This window comes from Phoenix dactylifera, chromosome 3 (genome assembly GCF_051530095.1).
Source record: "Phoenix dactylifera cultivar Ajwa chromosome 3, Ajwa_hap1_PhDact_Kaust_v1.1, whole genome shotgun sequence".
NCBI lineage: Eukaryota > Viridiplantae > Streptophyta > Magnoliopsida > Arecales > Arecaceae > Phoenix > Phoenix dactylifera.
Genome location: NC_143192.1, coordinates 42,336,563 through 42,355,552, shown reverse-complemented (window position 1 = coordinate 42,355,552; position 18,990 = coordinate 42,336,563). Strand labels below are relative to the sequence as shown.

Sequence of the window (18,990 nt, the reverse complement as noted above, 5' to 3'; positions counted from 1 at the left end):
TCAAAGCAGTAGGAAAATTAGTTGTCTAATTCGATGCTCAATCCTACGAGGTGCACTGCCTGGCTAAAATATTTCTGCCTGATTGCGTTCTCTGAATGCATCAGAAACTTGAATCTGTCCTTGATGATCAACCATTCTCTTGATGACTGGAAGATATAGCCATCTTGCTTCATTCATCCAGAATATGACAATATAGATAACCGTCCACTGCATAATTAAAACTTGCCCAAGCCGCAAAGATCTCAGGAAAAAGAAGCATATTAGTTTGCAAAGGAATGGCCCCTGCAGCATGGATCTTCCCTTCAAAATCTCTAATAAAGAACCTATCTCTAGAGACACTATGTTGACTAGTCTATGAAAATTCACCTTTAGCTGGCTGAATTATGGGGTTATTCAACAGACAAGAAGAAGAAGAAGAGGAAGACTGAGTGGCCAAACTCCAGATGTCTGAATTGAAAATTGAGTGACTGAGCTAACTAGTATTGATAAACTCCTGTGCTATCCAAATGCTGTATAGAATAGTCTATTTGGACCTCTCTCCTAGACTCGAAATATCTGTATATTATGCTTATAATTGAGACCCAACTATGTCGATATCTCTCCCATGCAAAACTCAAAAGCTTTGCACCAAATATGACCTATTTCCAAAATAGAGCATGCTCAATACTTTCAAATTCTTTATTGCATGTGCCACAAGTTGCACAACCTAGTGTAGCAAGAATATCAGATCATAGTAGATGCCCCTAAGCTAATTTCTAGAGAAAACAATAGTTCTTAGATGTGCCTTCACCTTCCAACCCTAATTAAAACTATTGGGCACAAGATGAAACAAACCCTAACTTCTCAAATTAAAACTCTTTAGTTGCTACCTTATATTTAAGTAAATTATCTATGCATAGGATCTAGGTATCACCAATCCTACGTAGAGGCTGGAAAGAATTCAACCTGACTAGTTCATCCGACAAAAAAAAGTTCCAACAAATAAGGCAACTGCGTAGAAGGTGAAACGCGAGGAGGGACCCATTTATAATATGCTTTTGTCGATATCTGTACAGAGGGCAAACTAAGATTCGACGCTCCTGTCTACCACGTGTAACCTACTGCAATTGCAATAACGACTTGAATCAGTTGTTTTACATTTGCGCCACATTGTTTTTTCCGATTGGATGTTTCAAATAGTTGTCGGTGCTTATTTCTTTCCAAAAAAGATAACGACAATCTTCTCTCCCCTTCTTTTATTGAGTACTCATGATTGTTGTATTCTAACCCACTGCAGTTGCAATAGCAACCTAAATCAATCCCTTTATACCATCTGTCATTTTTTCTGATTGGATATTTTAAAAGTTCGTTAGCAGTTATCTCTTTCTAAAAAAAATAACGGTAACCTTCCTTCCCCCTTTTTTTTCGGGAATATAGAGGTAGAACTGGGATATAAGCGAAACTCATTTATTACATGGTTCTATTTATAATTATATAGACAGCTAAAAATTTGTTAACGTTTCTTAGAATCTTGTATCTTTAATTGAAATTATCCACCAAATAAACCTTCGCCATCTTTTCCACGCCTCCTTTAGCCTATTATACCTTCATTCCATCTACATTGCAATGCAAGTCCTTGACTGTTTGCTTCACTTAATATTTAATTCTTTAGCTTTTCCAAATTTGTAAAATTTTTAGATTCATGTAGGTATATATTTTTGTCACAAGGCTTGCTGGAAATTATTCTGAAGTTTTCCATCATTCTCTTTTCATGTTCAAACTCACCATGCACATAGCTTCATTCAACTTTCACCTCTCATGAGAACCCTCTTCTCACAAAACAATATTTATTTTTTTTAAAAAAAATTGCTGATGGCAAAATATAAACAGAACCCACCGCTAGGAGGCAACATGGCAAGCATAGACCAAAAGGAAACAGCGAAGGGAACCCCAACCCCGCCCTCCTATCTTTTTCTTATAAAAACGACCCTCTTCTCTTCGCCCCTCGCATGCTCTATCTCTTTCACACTATTTTCCTCCGAATCGTCCGTCCCCCGAGCGCCGAGCTGCCGATATCTTTCCGAGATCTCCCGCATCGCTCGCCTTCGGGCCGCCCCCCGACGCCACAAATCTCTCTCAGGTCAGCCGCTCTTCTCCTCTCTCGCCTCCTCCTCCTTCGAACGGTAGGATTCCATCGTTTCTTTGTCACAAATGGCAACTCTGGGGTCCCGTTGCCTCCAAACCTCATCCTGCCTTCTTCTTGATCTCTTTTCTTGATAGGTTTGTGATTATTTGGAGGTTTTGGGCGATCGGTATCGAGAAAACGAGGGGAATAGCTGTATGAACGATGAAAGGTGTCGCCTTGGCGAAGAACGGATGGACCAAGAATCTGGTTTTTGTGGTTATTTGGATGTTAATGGGGCGGTAGGGTTGGGAACCACAGAGCTGGCCAATTTGAAACCTATCTCGGACAGCTTGAAGATGGGTGATGATGTGGAGGAGCAGAAAAGAAAATCATTGCCTTCGGTAGGGATGGGAGGCGAATTGGATGACGAGGAGCGTCCTATTGGATCGCTGTTCAAGCTGAAGAAGCCGCGGGCTGCAAAGAAGGGGAAGCCTCTGGTGGCAGAAGATAGGGCAGAAAACCCTAGGGATGAGAAGGGAGATTCAGATGAGTTTTATGATACATTGGCTAGTTTTAGGAAGAAGCTGAAGGGCCCGAAGAGGGCTAACGGTGCCGGTGATGCCGGATCTGGGGTTGGAAAAGCTTCTTCCTCTTCGGGTGGGGTGGAAGTGCCGGACCGAATGGAGGATTCAGGTTTAGATGCGCCATTGGAGGATGCAGGGAAATCTGGAAGCAAAATATCTGAGAGTGATTTGGAAAAGAAAAATGAGAAAAAAGGAATTTCGGGGTCTCATGAGAGTTCCGGCCATTCTTCAGATGTCTGTCCGGAAGATTTGGTTTCAGCTTTTCTCAAGAAAGCTCATTCGTCTTCAGTACAGAGAACTCGTTTGGATTCTAAGAAGAGGAAGGCAATAGAAGTAACTACAAGTACTGAAAATGAGTTGAAGCAAAGTGCTGATAAGGTCTCAGATGATTCGAGTTCACCAGGAGTTGAGGCAGTCCCTTCTTTGGATGGTGGGTTAAGTTCACCTTCTGATGGAGCTCAACAAGGTCTTGTTGCCAGACGGCGGGGTAGAAAACCTCGTGGTGCACCTGTTGCAGATATGAAGGAGGTTAGTATTGCAGTTGTTGAGGGTGTGGATCAGACTTCTAATGATGAAATGTTGGAAGAAAAAATGTATGTTGTTGTTGGGAAAACCCGCTCTTCTTTGATTCAGAAAGGGCAGGCAGGATCTCGAAAACCCCTTGAGTCAAGATGTAGTTCTAGAAGAACTGTGAAAGAATCACATCCTATTCAGGAATCTTCTTGTATTTCCCATCTGGAAGTTAGAGTAGACAGTGCGAGGCATGATGCTCAAGGTTTTGATAGATCTGCTGAAAGAAATTTAGATAGTTCGGAACCTTCTCTAGTTCAGTCATTGAGTTCTGATTCTGTTCTGGAAACTAAAAGGACAAGACCTGCAGCTACCAAAGAGGATGGATTGGTTAGATTTATCAGACGTAGTGGTCAGTTGAATCAAAATTCTCATGAAACCTCCGATGATATCCTTCCTCACGGGGTAAAAGAGAAGATGTTAGAGGATAGCTCGAACCAATGCTCCAAAGGGAATATGAGTCACTTGATGCATAAGGTTGCTGAATTATCAGCTTCTGACGCAATATCAACATGGACAGGTAGTGTTGTTGAATTTAGACCATGTTCTCAACAAGTTACTGGCACATGCCCCTCACCATCTAAGGATGTAACATTTGATAGCACTCATCTGCTAGTTCAAGATTCATCTACTGTGCCACCAGTCAAGATGTCAGATGAATGTGCAGAATCTGGCAATGCATTAAATCAAATAATTGGTGGTGCTTCTAGAGAAAACTCTTTGATGCAAATACAGAGGAAGGAAATTGTTGAGTCTTTAGATAATGATCCCACCGATGATCCATGTGAAGAAACAATGAGCAAGGATACTGTCATGAGAACTGATGGTCTAAATCTACCTTCCAAAGAAGCATTTGGAAAACCATCTCCTCATACTGAAAAGGTATCTTCTGTTTTAAGAAGCAAGCAATTGGCAGATGGCGACAGCTCTGAAGTTCTGTTAGGTCCATACTCTGAAAATCTGAAGGAGTCTTTGCGGAGCTCTCTATATGAGAACACTTACTCTTCTACACCAGAAAAGATGGATGTTGATCCTAATAATTGGATCAAGGAAGAATATGATAGTCTCTCATATGGTGTGTCCTTGTTAGATGGTGGCAAAAAAGCAGAAGATATTCACAAATACGGTGATGATTTAAACCCACCAAGAGATGTTCCCCTATCTGTTAAGTCACAACCGACGCCAGTCACCATGCAACTAGAAGAGAAGTTGGGACCTAGTGATGGATTACCATCTTCCAATGTAAATATTTCAGTTTTGTTTTCGCAAAGAGATAAACAACCAGCTCTTTTATCTGCCATCAACTGCAAGGATTTACCTGTGACTGGTGAATCCTTGGACCAATTTGTTGATGATAACTTGTTGGAAGATTTAGATGTTGCCCCCAAAGAGCCATCTTCTGCAAGAAGTCAACATCTTCTTGTGACCAAGGACAGCGGTGCTGCCTTTTCTCGGACCAATTTATTGGATCTAAAAGAAACTTATCGAGTTGGTGCAGCTGTCATATCAGATCATGACAATGCAGATAATCTGTCAGGGGTGCCCCGGGTGATGCGAAGTATAAAAAGGCGCAGGCATGGTGATATGGCATATGAGGGAGATGTTGACTGGGAAGTTCTGATGCATGAGCAAGGATTGTTTACAAATACTTCTGCAGATGATGGAAACCGATCTGTCAGAGCAAAAGAGAAATCTGATCCCCATTCAAATATTCTGGAGGAGGCAGGCGATTCTCGTACAGCAGCGGTAGCAGCTGGGATGAAAGCTCGTGCTGTGACTCCAATTGAAAAGATCAAATTTAAAGATGTCTTAAAACGCAAAGGTGGTCTTCAGGAATATCTGGATTGCAGGTCTGTTGCTCCTTCGTTTTGAAGTTGGAAATTGTCCGCACGATTTTCCTGTTGAAAAGTTACTTAACTTTATGATGATAGTTCTTAGAGTGTAAGTTTCTTAGTGGGTAATAACTTTTAACTTGTCCTCATTAGCTAGGTTGGCATTTGCACCACCTTATACGATGGCCTTGTATTTTTAAGTTTAAATTCTCATGTTTTTTAGAAAATTTAATTTTCCTGTATCAATCATAGTTTAAACTCTCTTACAGTTAAGCTCGGAATTTTATATTCCCTGACATATTTGGTACGTCAACTTCTATATTTTCTCAGCTACAACGCATGACCAGTTAAAGTGCACCTGTTGTTTAGTACTATTATTTTGTAGGGTTAAATTGATTTTTTCCTTATAAAGTCTTAACAAAAATTGATTGTTTGGAATAGAAAATCGGACTTACTGGCTTGTTTACAATGGAGCTGAAATTGGAGTTAAATGGATGTAAAAGTTGTTTTGGCACTTGCAAGTTGTTGTATAATTTGAAGGATAATGTATCGGGTACAGTCCATAAAATATGGTTTTGCATATTTTACAGCATTGAGTATGACATGGAAGACTATCCTCTGAATATGTGGAAAATCCGAATCTGTTATCTAAGCCTTACTTACCAGCACTGCTCAGTCCTTAGCTCCTTCAATAATGTTTATCTATTTATTATTCATATACTGAATTTCTTAAGTAGGAAAAAGGATTTCTGCATGCCAAAAGGTAATAAATTTTTTACAATATTTGATGTCAATGGCTTCTGGAATCCTGTTTTTCTTGGTTCTTGATATCTTCTGTTATATTATAAATTGACAGGGAATCTGTATAATTTCCTTTCCCCACCACTGTATATCATGTTCATATTATTTTGAAATGATCGATGTAAATGATTGAGCTATATTTTAATCAACATCTTCTTGTAGTAGCACAGTTTAAATCTTTAACATTCTTTTTCTTCAGGCATTTCTTCTTCTTAACTCAAACAATTGATCTGTATCAGACGTGGCTTGTGATCTTCTGCAGACATAGGACTATTTAGATCTAGCATTGGTGGCTTTTTGACTTGATCTTGATGCACCAAATATGCCTGATTTTTTTTTTTTTTTTTTGCATTTCATCCCAGGAATTTAATTCTGGGTCGCTGGAGTAAAGATGTGAAGCACATATTGCCTCTTGTAGATTGTGGTGTATCTGATACTCCTTTAGAAGATGAGTCACCACGTGATTCTCTCATCCGTGAAATCTACTTGTTTCTGGACCGCAATGTAAGTTTTCCTTGGTCCCATCCACATGTTTCCAGATATTCATTTTTATGAGTGAGATCAAATGCTGACTGACTTACACTGGTCACTGTTTTCTTTTGAAAATTTCATCATTCGGGCAATTCTTCATTAAATTATCAAGTCAGTTATTGTGATGGACAGGTGGCAAATAACAGTTCAATTATCACCAAGCTTGTTAGTGAAAGACTGGCTTAGGGATTTTTTCCCTTTTAAAGAAAATTTAGTTGTTATTTCTTAACAACTTGCACATTCTACTCATATCTTTATCAGGCACAACCTACTTTTCCAGCGGTCATTAGTTATCGCTGTACATTAAAATAACCATCTTTGTTTCTGTATTTTCCCTCTTTTTCTTCAATTTCAAAAACAAGATCGTCTACAGAGTACAAAATTTAGCCTCTAACAAGCTCCCTGCAGGGTTATATAAATTCAGGAATTGCATCAGAAAAGGAGACATCAGATCTGTGCGGTATGCCTCATTCTGAAGTTCCGAATAAATTCAAACCTAAGAAAACTTATGGGGTGAAGACAGCTGGTTCTGAGCTTGAAGTTCCCTCGGTTCAAAGTTATTTTAAGATTACTGAAAATGCAGAGATGAAGGAGAATGGCATGCCCTTTATAGTTCAAAACACAAAATTGAAGCTTGATTCAGAAGTTCATGAAAATTATAATCTCCATTTACCTGGTTCTGGATCAGAATTGTCCTCTCAGGTGAAATCAAATGAGCAAACAGTTGGCTACATGGAAGTAAATGCGCAGTCTGCATGTAGAAGAAGTGAACCAGAAACATTCAACAGTGTTAAGTTTGAAATTGATATGTGCATGGATTGGGTCTGCAATCCAAGGAGTGGGTACAGCAATGTTGTACCAGATGACCAAGAGATTCAGCACAATGATCCACAAGCGAAACCACATGGTGGTCCAATTTGTGGTTCGTCTTCAAAGATCTTTGGTCGTGAGCCAAATCCTGATGTTTCTCCGAAGCAGATAGAAGATTTCCGTGATATGCATCAATCTGTAGAAAGTGAAAGAGAAAATATTGCATACATTGAAAATAGTGGGGCCCAGTCTAGTCCAGTGCACTCTTTCGAGGTGGACAATAGTACTGAATCTGATTTAAAAGTTCAAAAGAGAATTATCATTGTTGGAGCTGGTCCTGCTGGCTTAACTGCAGCACGCCATCTTCAACGCCAAGGCTTTTCTGTCACTGTTCTAGAGGCTCGTGATAGAATAGGGGGGCGTGTGTATACAGACCACAAATCACTTTCAGTTCCTGTAGATCTTGGTGCCAGCATTATCACTGGTGTAGAGGCTGATGTTGCAACTGAAAGAAGGCCAGACCCCTCCTCTCTCATCTGTAAGCAGCTGGGACTTGAATTAACTCTTTTGAACAGTGATTGCCCTCTTTATGATGTAGTGACAGGTCATAAAGTTCCTGCTGAATTGGATGATGCTCTGGAAGCTGAATACAATAGTCTCCTTGATGACATGGTAGTACTTGTTGCACAAAATGGTGAAGGTGCAATGAGGATGTCACTTGAGGATGGGCTAGAATATGCTCTTAGAAGACGTCGAATGGCTCAGTTGACATCAGCTGCTTTAGACTCTGATCAAGTTAAGATGGTTTGCAACTCTGGAATGGTAAATACTGTTATGAATGCTCCCATGGCTACTGAAATCACAAATGCTGAGGACAGTCTTACAATGGACATATTGAGTCCTCTTGAGAGAAGAATGATGGATTGGCACTTCGCAAATTTGGAGTATGGTTGTGCTGCCTTGCTTAAGGAGGTATCTCTTCCCTACTGGAACCAGGATGATGTTTATGGAGGATTTGGAGGGGCTCACTGTATGATTAAAGGGGGTTACAGCACTATTATAGAAAGTTTAGGTAAGGGACTTGATATTCACTTAAACCAAATCGTTACAGAAGTCATCTATGACATGAAGGACTCAGGTGAAGTTGGCCAACAGCAAAATAAAGTGAAAGTAAGTACATCCAATGGTGGTGAGTTTGTGGGAGATGCTGTCTTGATCACCGTGCCACTTGGTTGTCTAAAGGCAGATAGCATTAAGTTCTCTCCTGCCTTACCAGACTGGAAGAAATCCTCTATTCAGAGGCTTGGTTTTGGTGTGCTGAACAAAGTAGTATTAGAGTTCCCTAAAGTATTTTGGGATGATACTGTAGATTACTTTGGGGCGACTGCAGAAGAAACAAGTCGGAGGGGCCAATGTTTTATGTTTTGGAATGTCAAGAAGACTGTTGGGGCTCCTGTTCTTATAGCACTTGTGGTTGGGAAGGCGGCTATAGATGGACAATGTAGGAGCACCTCTGATCATGTAAATCATGCTTTGATGGTTCTTCGCAAACTTTTTGGCAAAGCTTCTGTACCAGATCCTGTAGCGGTTGTTGTGACAAACTGGGGTATGGATCCTTTCAGCAGGGGTGCTTATTCCTACGTTGCTGTAGGTGCCTCAGGGGAGGACTATGATATTTTGGGGAGACCTGTTTTGAACTGTTTATTTTTTGCTGGTGAGGCAACCTGCAAAGAGCACCCAGATACTGTTGGTGGTGCAATGATGAGTGGTCTTCGAGAAGCAGTTCGTATTATTGACATCTTCACTACTGGCATGGATTGTCTGACAGAGGTTGATGCAATGGAGCCGGTACAAAGACAGGCAGATAGTGAAAGAAATGAAGTGAGAGACATGTCAAAGAGACTTGATGCATGCAAACTTTCCAATGTTCTTTGCAAGAACTCAGATGGCAAGCATGCATTGCCCACAAAGGAATGCTTACTGCAAGATATGTTCTCTAGTGCAAAGACTACTTCTGGACGATTACATCTTGCTAAAGAATTGTTACGCCTTCCTGTTGAAACTCTCAAGTCCTTTGCTGGGACCAAGGAGGGACTTAGCGTACTCAACACTTGGATCCTTGTAAGCTGATTCCTCTTTTAATTGTTACGTGAATGAATTTCAGTATCAGGTTACTAAGATCCTTGAATATCTGAAGACTGTTCTTTACCATTTTAAATCAGGATTCGTTGGGCAAAAATGCTACTCAGCTCTTGCGTCATTGTGTCCGCCTGCTTGTGCTTGTGTCGACAGATCTCCTTGCTGTTCGTTTGTCTGGTAGGCATTTTTCTATCTGATGTTTTATTTAAGATTTCAGAAAAGCATGAACTTTCTCATCACTGAAATAAAATTAATCTGCTTTGCCTATCTTGTAACTCATAAATGCCACCAAGTTGCATCTGTTGCTCTTGTGTTGTGTATTATGTAATTCTTGTGATGTTCATGTCAACCTGTGGCAGATGATTATATGTTATCAAATTCAAAATTTGTAGAAATCATACTCCCTGCCAAAAAGAAAGATGCAATTTCAAACTTGATCCTCTCTTTTTCGGGGTGTTCTTATGAACTATCTTCTCGTTATTCAGTGTGTTATATCCGTGTTCCACAATATGGAGTATAATTTTATGTGTAGACAGATCTTTAATTTGGAGAATCAAATTTCATTCAAATGGTTCACTTTTTTGCTTGTGATTCTGAGTTACTATAATTTTATTAGTGGAGAAATTCTTGGTACTTACGGAAATGGAGAATCATAGATCCTGGATCTCTGTTCTTATTGATGTTTATTTCGAGGTATTACTGATGCTTTCTTTTGCTTGGGTGGTGTAAATTTGACTTCAACAAATTGAGGTGTTCTCCTTGTTTGTTTAAGTTGGAGATTCTCGGGTATTCATTCCAGTGAACAGTCAGCATGTTGGTGAAGACATATTTATCTTATTCAACTTTCATATCATAGCTAGGGACCAAAGTGAGGAACACTAGGGGGAAAGAACATGGATATAAGAGGAGATGCAGAAGTTGTACCAATTAAGTAAAAAGTGATAAATAACTAATTAATAAAGTATGGGCCTATAAGTTGAGGATATGAGGAAGCACCCTCAAGGAGAAGTATTTAAATTTGTACTATAGGATCGTGAAAAAGGATCAAAGCTAGTATGAATTGTTACAAAGAAATTGAAAAACTTGCTGTTAAACGTAGTACTATAGTTGCTACAGAGCTTACTCCAAATAATTAGGTCAAGGTTAATGGCTGTAGTTATTTTAACTCAAAACAAATTTTCATTCTCTAGTTAATACACCTGTTTGGGTATTGCTCACTTTAGCATAAATCCTCATCTTCAAATCCTAAAATGTACATCAAGCGGTCAGGGGTCTGGGGTTTACCCTTCTTCTAGTCTTTATACAAAACCTCATTGAGTGGATGATGCTTGAAGGAAATATTCTCTTCCATTATTTACAGGAAAGTTTCTCATTTTTTATCACCAGGGTGTGATGATTTGTGGTTGCTAGTATTAGCTTTCAATAGTAGGGCTGCTTTTGGGGGTTTCTAATTTCAAAACTGTGATTTATCCTTTCTTATATTTGAAGTCTTTGAATGTTGAGAATTGAGAATTTTTAGGAAGCGTTTAGTTTAAAAAAATTAATGGAAAAAAGTAAGATGATGGGGAGTGAAACATGATTCAAAAGTTTCTACTTGAAGTTGAAAAGTTCCCATTTATGATTTGAGTTATGAATTTTTGTTGCAAAACGAAACTTGTGGTGGTATAAAGACAACTTGTAAATTCAAACAGAATATCAAATCACAAAAGATCATGATTTTGTAGTACATTCCAAATATAATCCGAGAGTTTTGTAGCAAAACTCTGAGATTTAAGATGCCCTTAGAATTCTTTTGCATTGGCAAAAGGCTTAGCACCTACTGTTACTAGAAGTCTAGTCTCTCTCAGGGACTCTTTCGATCTCGAACTAACTTACAGTCTCTGATTCAGTTTGCATCAAATTTCATCGTTGTGGTCTAATGGATTTGGCATGTTTTCTCTTCACCTTGAGGAGTTCTTGATTTAAAGCACCGAGGAATATATAAGACTAGCTTGTCTTCTTAAAGCAATCAACTCCTTATAAGTGCCATTTGAGAGGTACTGGCATTGAATAATCTTTAAGTGTAACTGCAAAGTTTGCAGGATTCTTGGAATGCTGACAATTTAGGACAAGTAGATACCAAGACATGACACTCTTCGGCACCCCAAAAAAGTAGTATCTTGCTTAAGTTGGATTAAACTGTTGGCACTTGGAACGATCATTGAGTAGCTAGCAAAAGGCATTTGACGTTGTTGTTATGTTGTTTTGCAACTTAAAGTATCTTTACCTTTTTTTTTAACAATGTTGATTTATGTTTCTGGACACTATGATGTGTTATACCCATTCCCTCTTTCTCTTTATTGTAATATTGCATGAGATGTTACTTTATACTACTGAGTGGACATGCATGGGTTCATGCATCAGCATAAATGCGCATAGGAGGCATTCGTTGGTTCATTTCTCAAGATTTCTATGAATGACAATAATGGTTATTATATGTTTAATGATGTATCATATGGGAAACTATATGCTATCAAGGCTGCTATCAAGGTACCCACGTACATGGAGCATATTGCACACAGGTCCAATATCATTCCAAGCCTAAACATAGCCAGTACATTGCAACACACCTCAACACAAGTTTACAAAATTAATCTATTTATATGTATCTTTATTTCAACTACCAGGACATATACAAGCTCACTTAATTTAGGGTAAGAATTAGGTTGTTACTCTTGAAAGAGTATACCTGCATAAATGCATCAAAATATGTTCAGTATTCCAGTTGCCACTTAAAAGTTTCTATCGCCACATAAGTTTATTACTTATTAGATCCTTATGTCTTGATTGATAACCGAAAAAACAAAACAGAATACGTGCCAGTAAGTGATAGTATTACATTATAAAAAGTTGTGAACAATAGTTTTTATAGTTATTGAAATTTATGTGCAATGAAGTTTACAGGAGGCAAAGGTTAGAAGAGGTGCTTGGGAATGTACTTGGGGTCTAGAAAGAGGTGGGGAGACACAAACTAACATAGATGGAAGTTGTGATAAAAAATTTGAAAAAACTTGCAGTAACTTCAAAGGCTGCCTTTATGGAAATGATTGGCAAATGAGGGTTTCAAATGCTGATTCTGAGTTGTTGGGATAATTCTTGATGGTTCATGCATTCTTTTCTACCTTATGAAAGTTGTAAGTGAAGGAATATAGGTGGCAGGATAGCTTTCTTTCCAAAGTGGGACCATCCCCACATGACAATATTACTTGGGTAGTACAAAATGTGCCTGGTTGATTGAGACATAAAGCTGTTAGTCTTCATGAATATCAGTGAAAATGCTTATGGTGACGCAAGTACATAAAGGGAAGGTTGAGAGTTATGACGACATGAGCATTATGTGTTGAGGTGCTTCTGTTTCTGCTCATATAACCTTAGGGATCACAAGTAGGGTACAGAGGTCATACTCTGCATCAGGGAATGTTCAACTAGTATCAGTATCACTCACAGATATTCCAAAGTGTCTAAATGTGGAATCTTGTGATGCGCAACTGTTGGAGAATCTTCAAAATGTCTAGCAGTAATAAGTAATGTGACTTGGATCGAGGACAGTGATTCTGATCTCTCTTTGTTTGATGTACTTTTTCATTATTTGATGTGCAGCATTGAATTTAGTGAGGATTTTTGTCTTTGAATACTAGTGTTATCAGTAGTAATTGTGAATAGGGAGCATGCATTGCTTGTTTTGACCTAAAATACTGGGCTTCATTTGGAAACCTCATGTTCTTTTAATATGTTCAAGTTGTGTATATTTTTCTCATTTGAACCAGCCAAATTTATTCTAAAACTTATTATGCATGCTTTTGCATATTTTTGTGTGATGTCATGTATTTTTTTGTTTTTTAATATGCAAAATGTACATTTTAGTTAACAAGCGTTAAATTTTTGTGTCACTATATATATGTGTATATATAGTACAAATTTCTAGCATTTTCTGTTGCATGATTTTGAAATGGTGGTATTGATGCATTTTGAACTATGAAGCACATTTATGTGATGATTTTCTTTTTAAATTTGTTTTGGTTTGCATCCTAATGATCATCAAGCCTATTGTCAATTTTTTGTACAAATAATGTGTTTTCCCTGTTGTAGGTATTGGAAGGACTGTAAAGGAGAAGGTCTGTGTGCACACTAGTCGAGATATCCGTGCCATAGCAAGTCAGCTGGTCAGCGTGTGGATTGAAGTTTTCCGTAGGGAAAAGGCCACAAATGGTGGGCTGAAACTATTGAGGCAAACAACAGCATCAGAATCATCAAAGGTCAGATCTAAAGAACCAATATCAGGAAAGCCACCTTTACGTATGGCTAATGAAGCATTGGATAGTAAAGGCAATTTGCAGGTTCCTCCATCTGTTACAACCCATTCACCTTCCAGAGCAAATAATAAGAAATTTGATAGCAGGATAGCCAAGTTAGAACCCATAACGGACACAAATTCTGAGGTTAACTTGTCACGCTCTCAGAGAGTGATACAGGAATCTAAGTTGGAGGATAATGTGGTAATGTCTGATGAAGAAGCTGCAGCCTTTGCTGCTGCTGAAGCTGCACGTTCTGCTGCTCTGAAAGCTGCTGAGGTCTGTATCAAAAACCCTCTTTTCAACTAGCCTATCTCTTTTATATTATCAATTAGAAATATTTTCGTTTTCTTGTCAATATTCTTGTTCTAACATCAACTGGACTGAATTTAGATATTGGTGGTTCTTTGTAGGCATTTGCTTCTTCAGAAGCAGAGGTCAGTGCATTGCGCGAGCTTCCAAAGATACCATCATTTCATAAATTTGCAAGACGCGAACAATATTCCCAGATGGAAGAATCTGACATAAGAAAGAAATGGTCTGGTGGCGTTCTTGGAAGGCAAGATTGTATAGCTGAAATAGACTCAAGAAACTGCAGGGTCAGAAATTGGACTGTTGATTTTACTGCCACCTGTGCCAGTCTCGACAACTCAAAATTGTCTGGTGATAACTATACACAAAGGAGTTATTCAAATGAAATAGCATGCCCTTCAAATCTAAGAGAACATTCTGGAGAAAGTGGAGCAATAGATAGTAGATTGACAAAGGCATGGGTTGATACAGATACAGCTGGTAGTGGAGGTGTCAAGGATTCACTTGCCATTGAGAGGTGGCAGTCTCAAGCAATGGATGCAGATGCTGATTTTTATCACCAGATGCACATAAGGGACGAGGAAGATTCAAATAAAATGTCAACTGTATCCAGTTTAAGGCACCAACGGCACATGGGAGGAAGTATTGCCTCACAAGTTGCAGACAACAGATCATCATTAGATGGTCAACCTAGAGGAGGAGACCATATTAAACAAGGTGTGGTGGACTATGTGACATCATTACTCATGCCCTTGTATAAAACTAGGAAGATTGACAGAGAAGGATACAAGTCTATAATGAAGAAAACTGCTACTAAGGTAAACTCTTGTATTTTATCTTTCCATAAAATTCGGAGGATTTAGGTCAGGATTGGCACCTGCAGTTCTGGCATATGTTAGTTGTACAGACTCCTTAGTATTTCATATTTCATCGTTTATAAATTCTGGGAGAAGAGTCCTTGTCTTGCTAAATTCTCCTCTTCATTTCATTCTATTTCTTGTGAGCATGCTTGTAGATTCTGGTTAAGTTCTGATTGGACTGTCTTTATAGTCCACTTATGCTTCTGTCTGTCATGTACTTTTTCTGCCAACTTTGCTAGTTCATTAGATGAGTTGCAGTTAAGTAGTACGAGCATCAAAGGTCATAATGTTCATGGCATTTAGATTCTTCATACTTAGTTAGCATTTGGGAACTAGGTGTCCAAACATTGAGGTTGTTGGAAACACCCCCTCCCTCTTTCATAAGTTCAAAATTGCAATTCTGGCATGTCTTATGTTTATTTTCTTTGCTTTAATTTTGTCAGGTCATGGAACAATGTACAGAAGCAGAAAAAGTGATGGCAGTTTTTGAGTTTCTTGATTCTAAGAGGAAGCATAAGGTCTGCACTTTGGATCTTATACAGATATTTTCCATGTTGCTTCATGCAGAAACCTAATAAATCATGCTAAAAATTTTTGACCTCCAGAATAACAACTATTTATGTTGGCTGTGGTCATTGTTTTTGTCTATGTTGCCATTGCTTTGCCCCTTTTTCCTGGTGTAGTTATATTATTTCCCTCGTGCTAGTCATCTGAAATTTGTCCTTTGACCTGTTGTACATTTTCCTCTCCAAAGTGAACTATATTTGGTGGCTCTAGTTCATCTTTTGACTCTGTCTGCTTTACATTTATTGTTGCAGATTCGATCTTTTGTGGACAAGTTGATTGAAAGATACATGGCAATGAATCAAAAAGCACAGTCCTGATGCTTTCAAGGTTGTCTTGGAAACAAATCATTTGCAAGTGATGCCTGTTATTTATAAATTGCATCCTGGGTGAGGAATCAAAATGGCTTACAAGTTCGTTTTACAGTGGTGGATGGAATCAGAAGAATGCTTGCCAATTGATTTCATCTGTTTTAATTTTCATGCAGAACACTTAAATTGTCAATGCTGAAACACACTAGGATATGGCACAAGCATGTAGTTGAAAGTTGTCAAACCGTATGGAGCAAATCTATGGACCACCAACATTCTAAAATTCTTGGAAAATCGATCTTTCTTTCATGTGCTTCTTGGTTCACAATGATGCTCAAGAGGAAAGAGAATCAAGTTTAAGTCAGGAACTTTGGTGACCAATTGGTTTTTGGTGCTGGGCTTGAAGCAACAGATTTTTGACTGAGCGCACTGGTGGTATTGGAGGATCAATTGGATTCAGGTGCAGTTGTTCCATTGAGTACCGTCTGGAGCTTGTATTCTTTAGAAGACAGATTAACCCTATTCTTTGTTCAGGGGATCCCATACATGAGACCAGATCTTTTTCCTCTTTGTCAATCTTTGTACAGTTTTGGTTGTTTCTAAAACTGACAACTTACATAACCTGTTCATCCTTCACCTGAAGTAGCGGTTCATTGATCTAGTTTTGTATTGAAAAAGAAGTTCCTTGCAACTTTTCATTGTTTTTTGTTGCAGGTTTATAAGATGTGACCCCTCAGTTCTTTCTTTCATGCAAATGGTCATTGATGATAGCAGTTTCTCATACCCTATGTTGGTTGACAAGTTAGATATTTTGGTCTTGCCAGCTTTTTTGCTCTTTTGTTCTGATTTATTGAATAATGGATCCTATCCTAAACAATATATTGCATAACATGTGGCAGCAATAGTAATATTGGGAACAGGCTTGTTCTGGTCATCCTCCTCCTTAACAGTGATAATGGCAACATTGCAAATAACATGTTGAAAGGTAGGTTTCAGGCTGAAATTTTTAAACTTTTTGGTGTTTATTCCAGTGATGCTGGCTTTTTATAAATGTAGTTTATGAACCAGACACAACCCCAGTGAATGGATCTCATTCACCTGCCATTTCATAATTGGCAACAAGGATTCTGGACCTAAAATGAGTTTGATTTTTGCAATGCCCATCCTTTTATATGGTTTACCTTACTATGTTTGTTTATGTGGACTTTGAAAAATGCTTACAGTCGGCAATGTCGCTGCGCTGTCTTCATATTATGGGGGCTCTGGAGCTGGCCAAAGTGAATCTGTTTCTTTTAGACCATGTTTTGCTGTCTCGAGTACTTACAATATAAAATTTTGAGTTTGCGGTAATGTTGGAATTCATTCCGCGTGTGTTTTGATATGAAACTTGGTGTTGATAATTTCTTGTGTTCTTCTGCTGGCTGTGTCCTCTTAAATAGATGTTCAGTTCTTTTCCTTGTAGGCCCTAGCACTGAATTCTCTCCATACCTCCATCACCATGATATGGCTCGTCTTTGCAGCCTTCTGTGAAACCTTTTGCCATGGCACTGGTGCTTTGGTTGGTTGAGGCAGCATATGGTGAGTATTATCCCAATACTAATACCCGAAAGTTTTCTGTGTGTCGGAGATATGCTTGCCTTTGTAAAGCTTCACAATCTCTGAGTAAAATGCTGAAAATGTTCACGTAATATTTTGACATTCAGATAAACGATAAGCTATGTGTGCAAGACAGGCTTATTCTCCATTTTATGCCCTCTTCTGATGCTGTAAGCCTTTACCTTTGGCCCAGCATTTTACTCCTGTGGTTTTATGAGCAGTGCACAAGCCAGTTCGCTGGTGACATAAGCATGCCTGCATTAGGTGCTAGTGCCGGTTTGACTACTCATTCTGGTGTTTATTTTACTGACAAACTTTTCCTTTGTTGCAGGAGAGTTTGCAGCTCATGCTAATATGCAAGTGATCTCAGTTTGTCCATGCCAGTCGATAAGTTTCGTCTCAAAAAAAGAAAGTTGAGAAACTTTGCAAGCATCTCTAATATTCTATTTTTTTTTTTGATATTTCTTTTTTTATTTCGTGATGGAATGCAATCCCGTGGATGAACTACAGAAATTTATGGCCGTAGTACATAACTACTTTAAAGTTTCAGGTTTTAATAGCATCCTTCTGTTGTTTTGTAGGAGCTAGAAGCCTGTTCTCTGTTTTGATGTCCGGTAAAAATGGGACTACACCCTCCTTGAGAAAATGGTCAGGTTACAGTGAGGTTACAGTGAGAGTAAAGATCGGCTTCTCTCTCGACTTTTACGAACTCCGACTCCTATCAATTGCAGCAACGCACCCATCATAGTTTGATCTCATTACTGATCCTCTAAAGTTGAGCCAAGAGCTGGAAAGGATCACCTGGAAGCTTTATTTGCCTGGTGTCAGTGAAGAGGGTTGTTGTTCGTTGCAGTTGTAGGGTGAGTTCATGTTGGTCAGAGTGCCGCAGTTGTTGTCATCATTTCCACGATTCTCCCTTTCTTCCATCTAGAAGGTTTTTTTCTTTTCTTTTCTTTTTTTTAGCTCCACTGCTGCGTGTGAACCTTAATGCATTCATCACGAGTGCATATGATTTGTCCGACAGTTGAGAGAAAGAATAAGAAACATCAGCCGGATGGTTCGGAGGTCTTTTTGATGGGGTCTACATGCTTGAAAGTGCATGCAAAAAGGACCTATCCATGGACAGTTATCATGGCTTATCTATTGAGTGTAGTGGAGACTTGAAATATAGTTAACATGTCTGTTAGCACCAAGATCGATATCATAAAGATGCTGAAAGAGCATGCTTGATTAAAGATTAGGTCAGGATTTGACCATTACTTATGATAGTTAAAACCTCCAAAAGTTTGCATCAATTAAAGATTATGAGAATAAACAAGGTGGTGGGTTGCTTTAGCAGGCGCATTCTCATGAAATCCCATAATACCAGCAACTTTATGAAGTCTTGGGCCTAAAACAAGCAAGCTCATTATTGTTTAACAAACTCTATATTATAATCTCGTGTGGGGGACGCAATGTCTTATCTTTCCATTAATTATTAGGGGAGACATCCTCCTTGTTTCCATCCCTAAGATTCTCTCCACTATTGCAAGCAATCACATCTTCCTGGCCTACTCATGCTGTTTCTTCTGCATTATACTTTCAGATCTCTTATTTCTTCTCCAGGTATTTCATCATCAGTCATTTCTTTTCTCCTTGCACTAGG

The 18,990-nt window shown here is 38.8% G+C and overlaps 1 protein-coding gene across 1 annotated transcript; it reads left to right on the top strand.

The window, feature by feature from the left end:
• The first annotated feature begins 1,909 nt into the window (after positions 1–1,909).
• LOC103699619 (lysine-specific histone demethylase 1 homolog 3-like) lies at positions 1,910–16,530 on the top strand. Its single transcript, XM_089929691.1, has 9 exons — positions 1,910–2,162; positions 2,260–5,108; positions 6,254–6,395; positions 6,831–9,353; positions 9,455–9,548; positions 13,500–13,981; positions 14,116–14,832; positions 15,318–15,392; positions 15,693–16,530. The coding sequence occupies exons 1-9, from the start codon at positions 1,989–1,991 to the stop codon at positions 15,756–15,758; spliced, it is 7,122 nt and encodes a 2,373-aa protein (XP_089785817.1). The 5' UTR covers positions 1,910–1,988; the 3' UTR covers positions 15,759–16,530.
• The last annotated feature ends 2,460 nt before the right edge of the window (positions 16,531–18,990 follow it).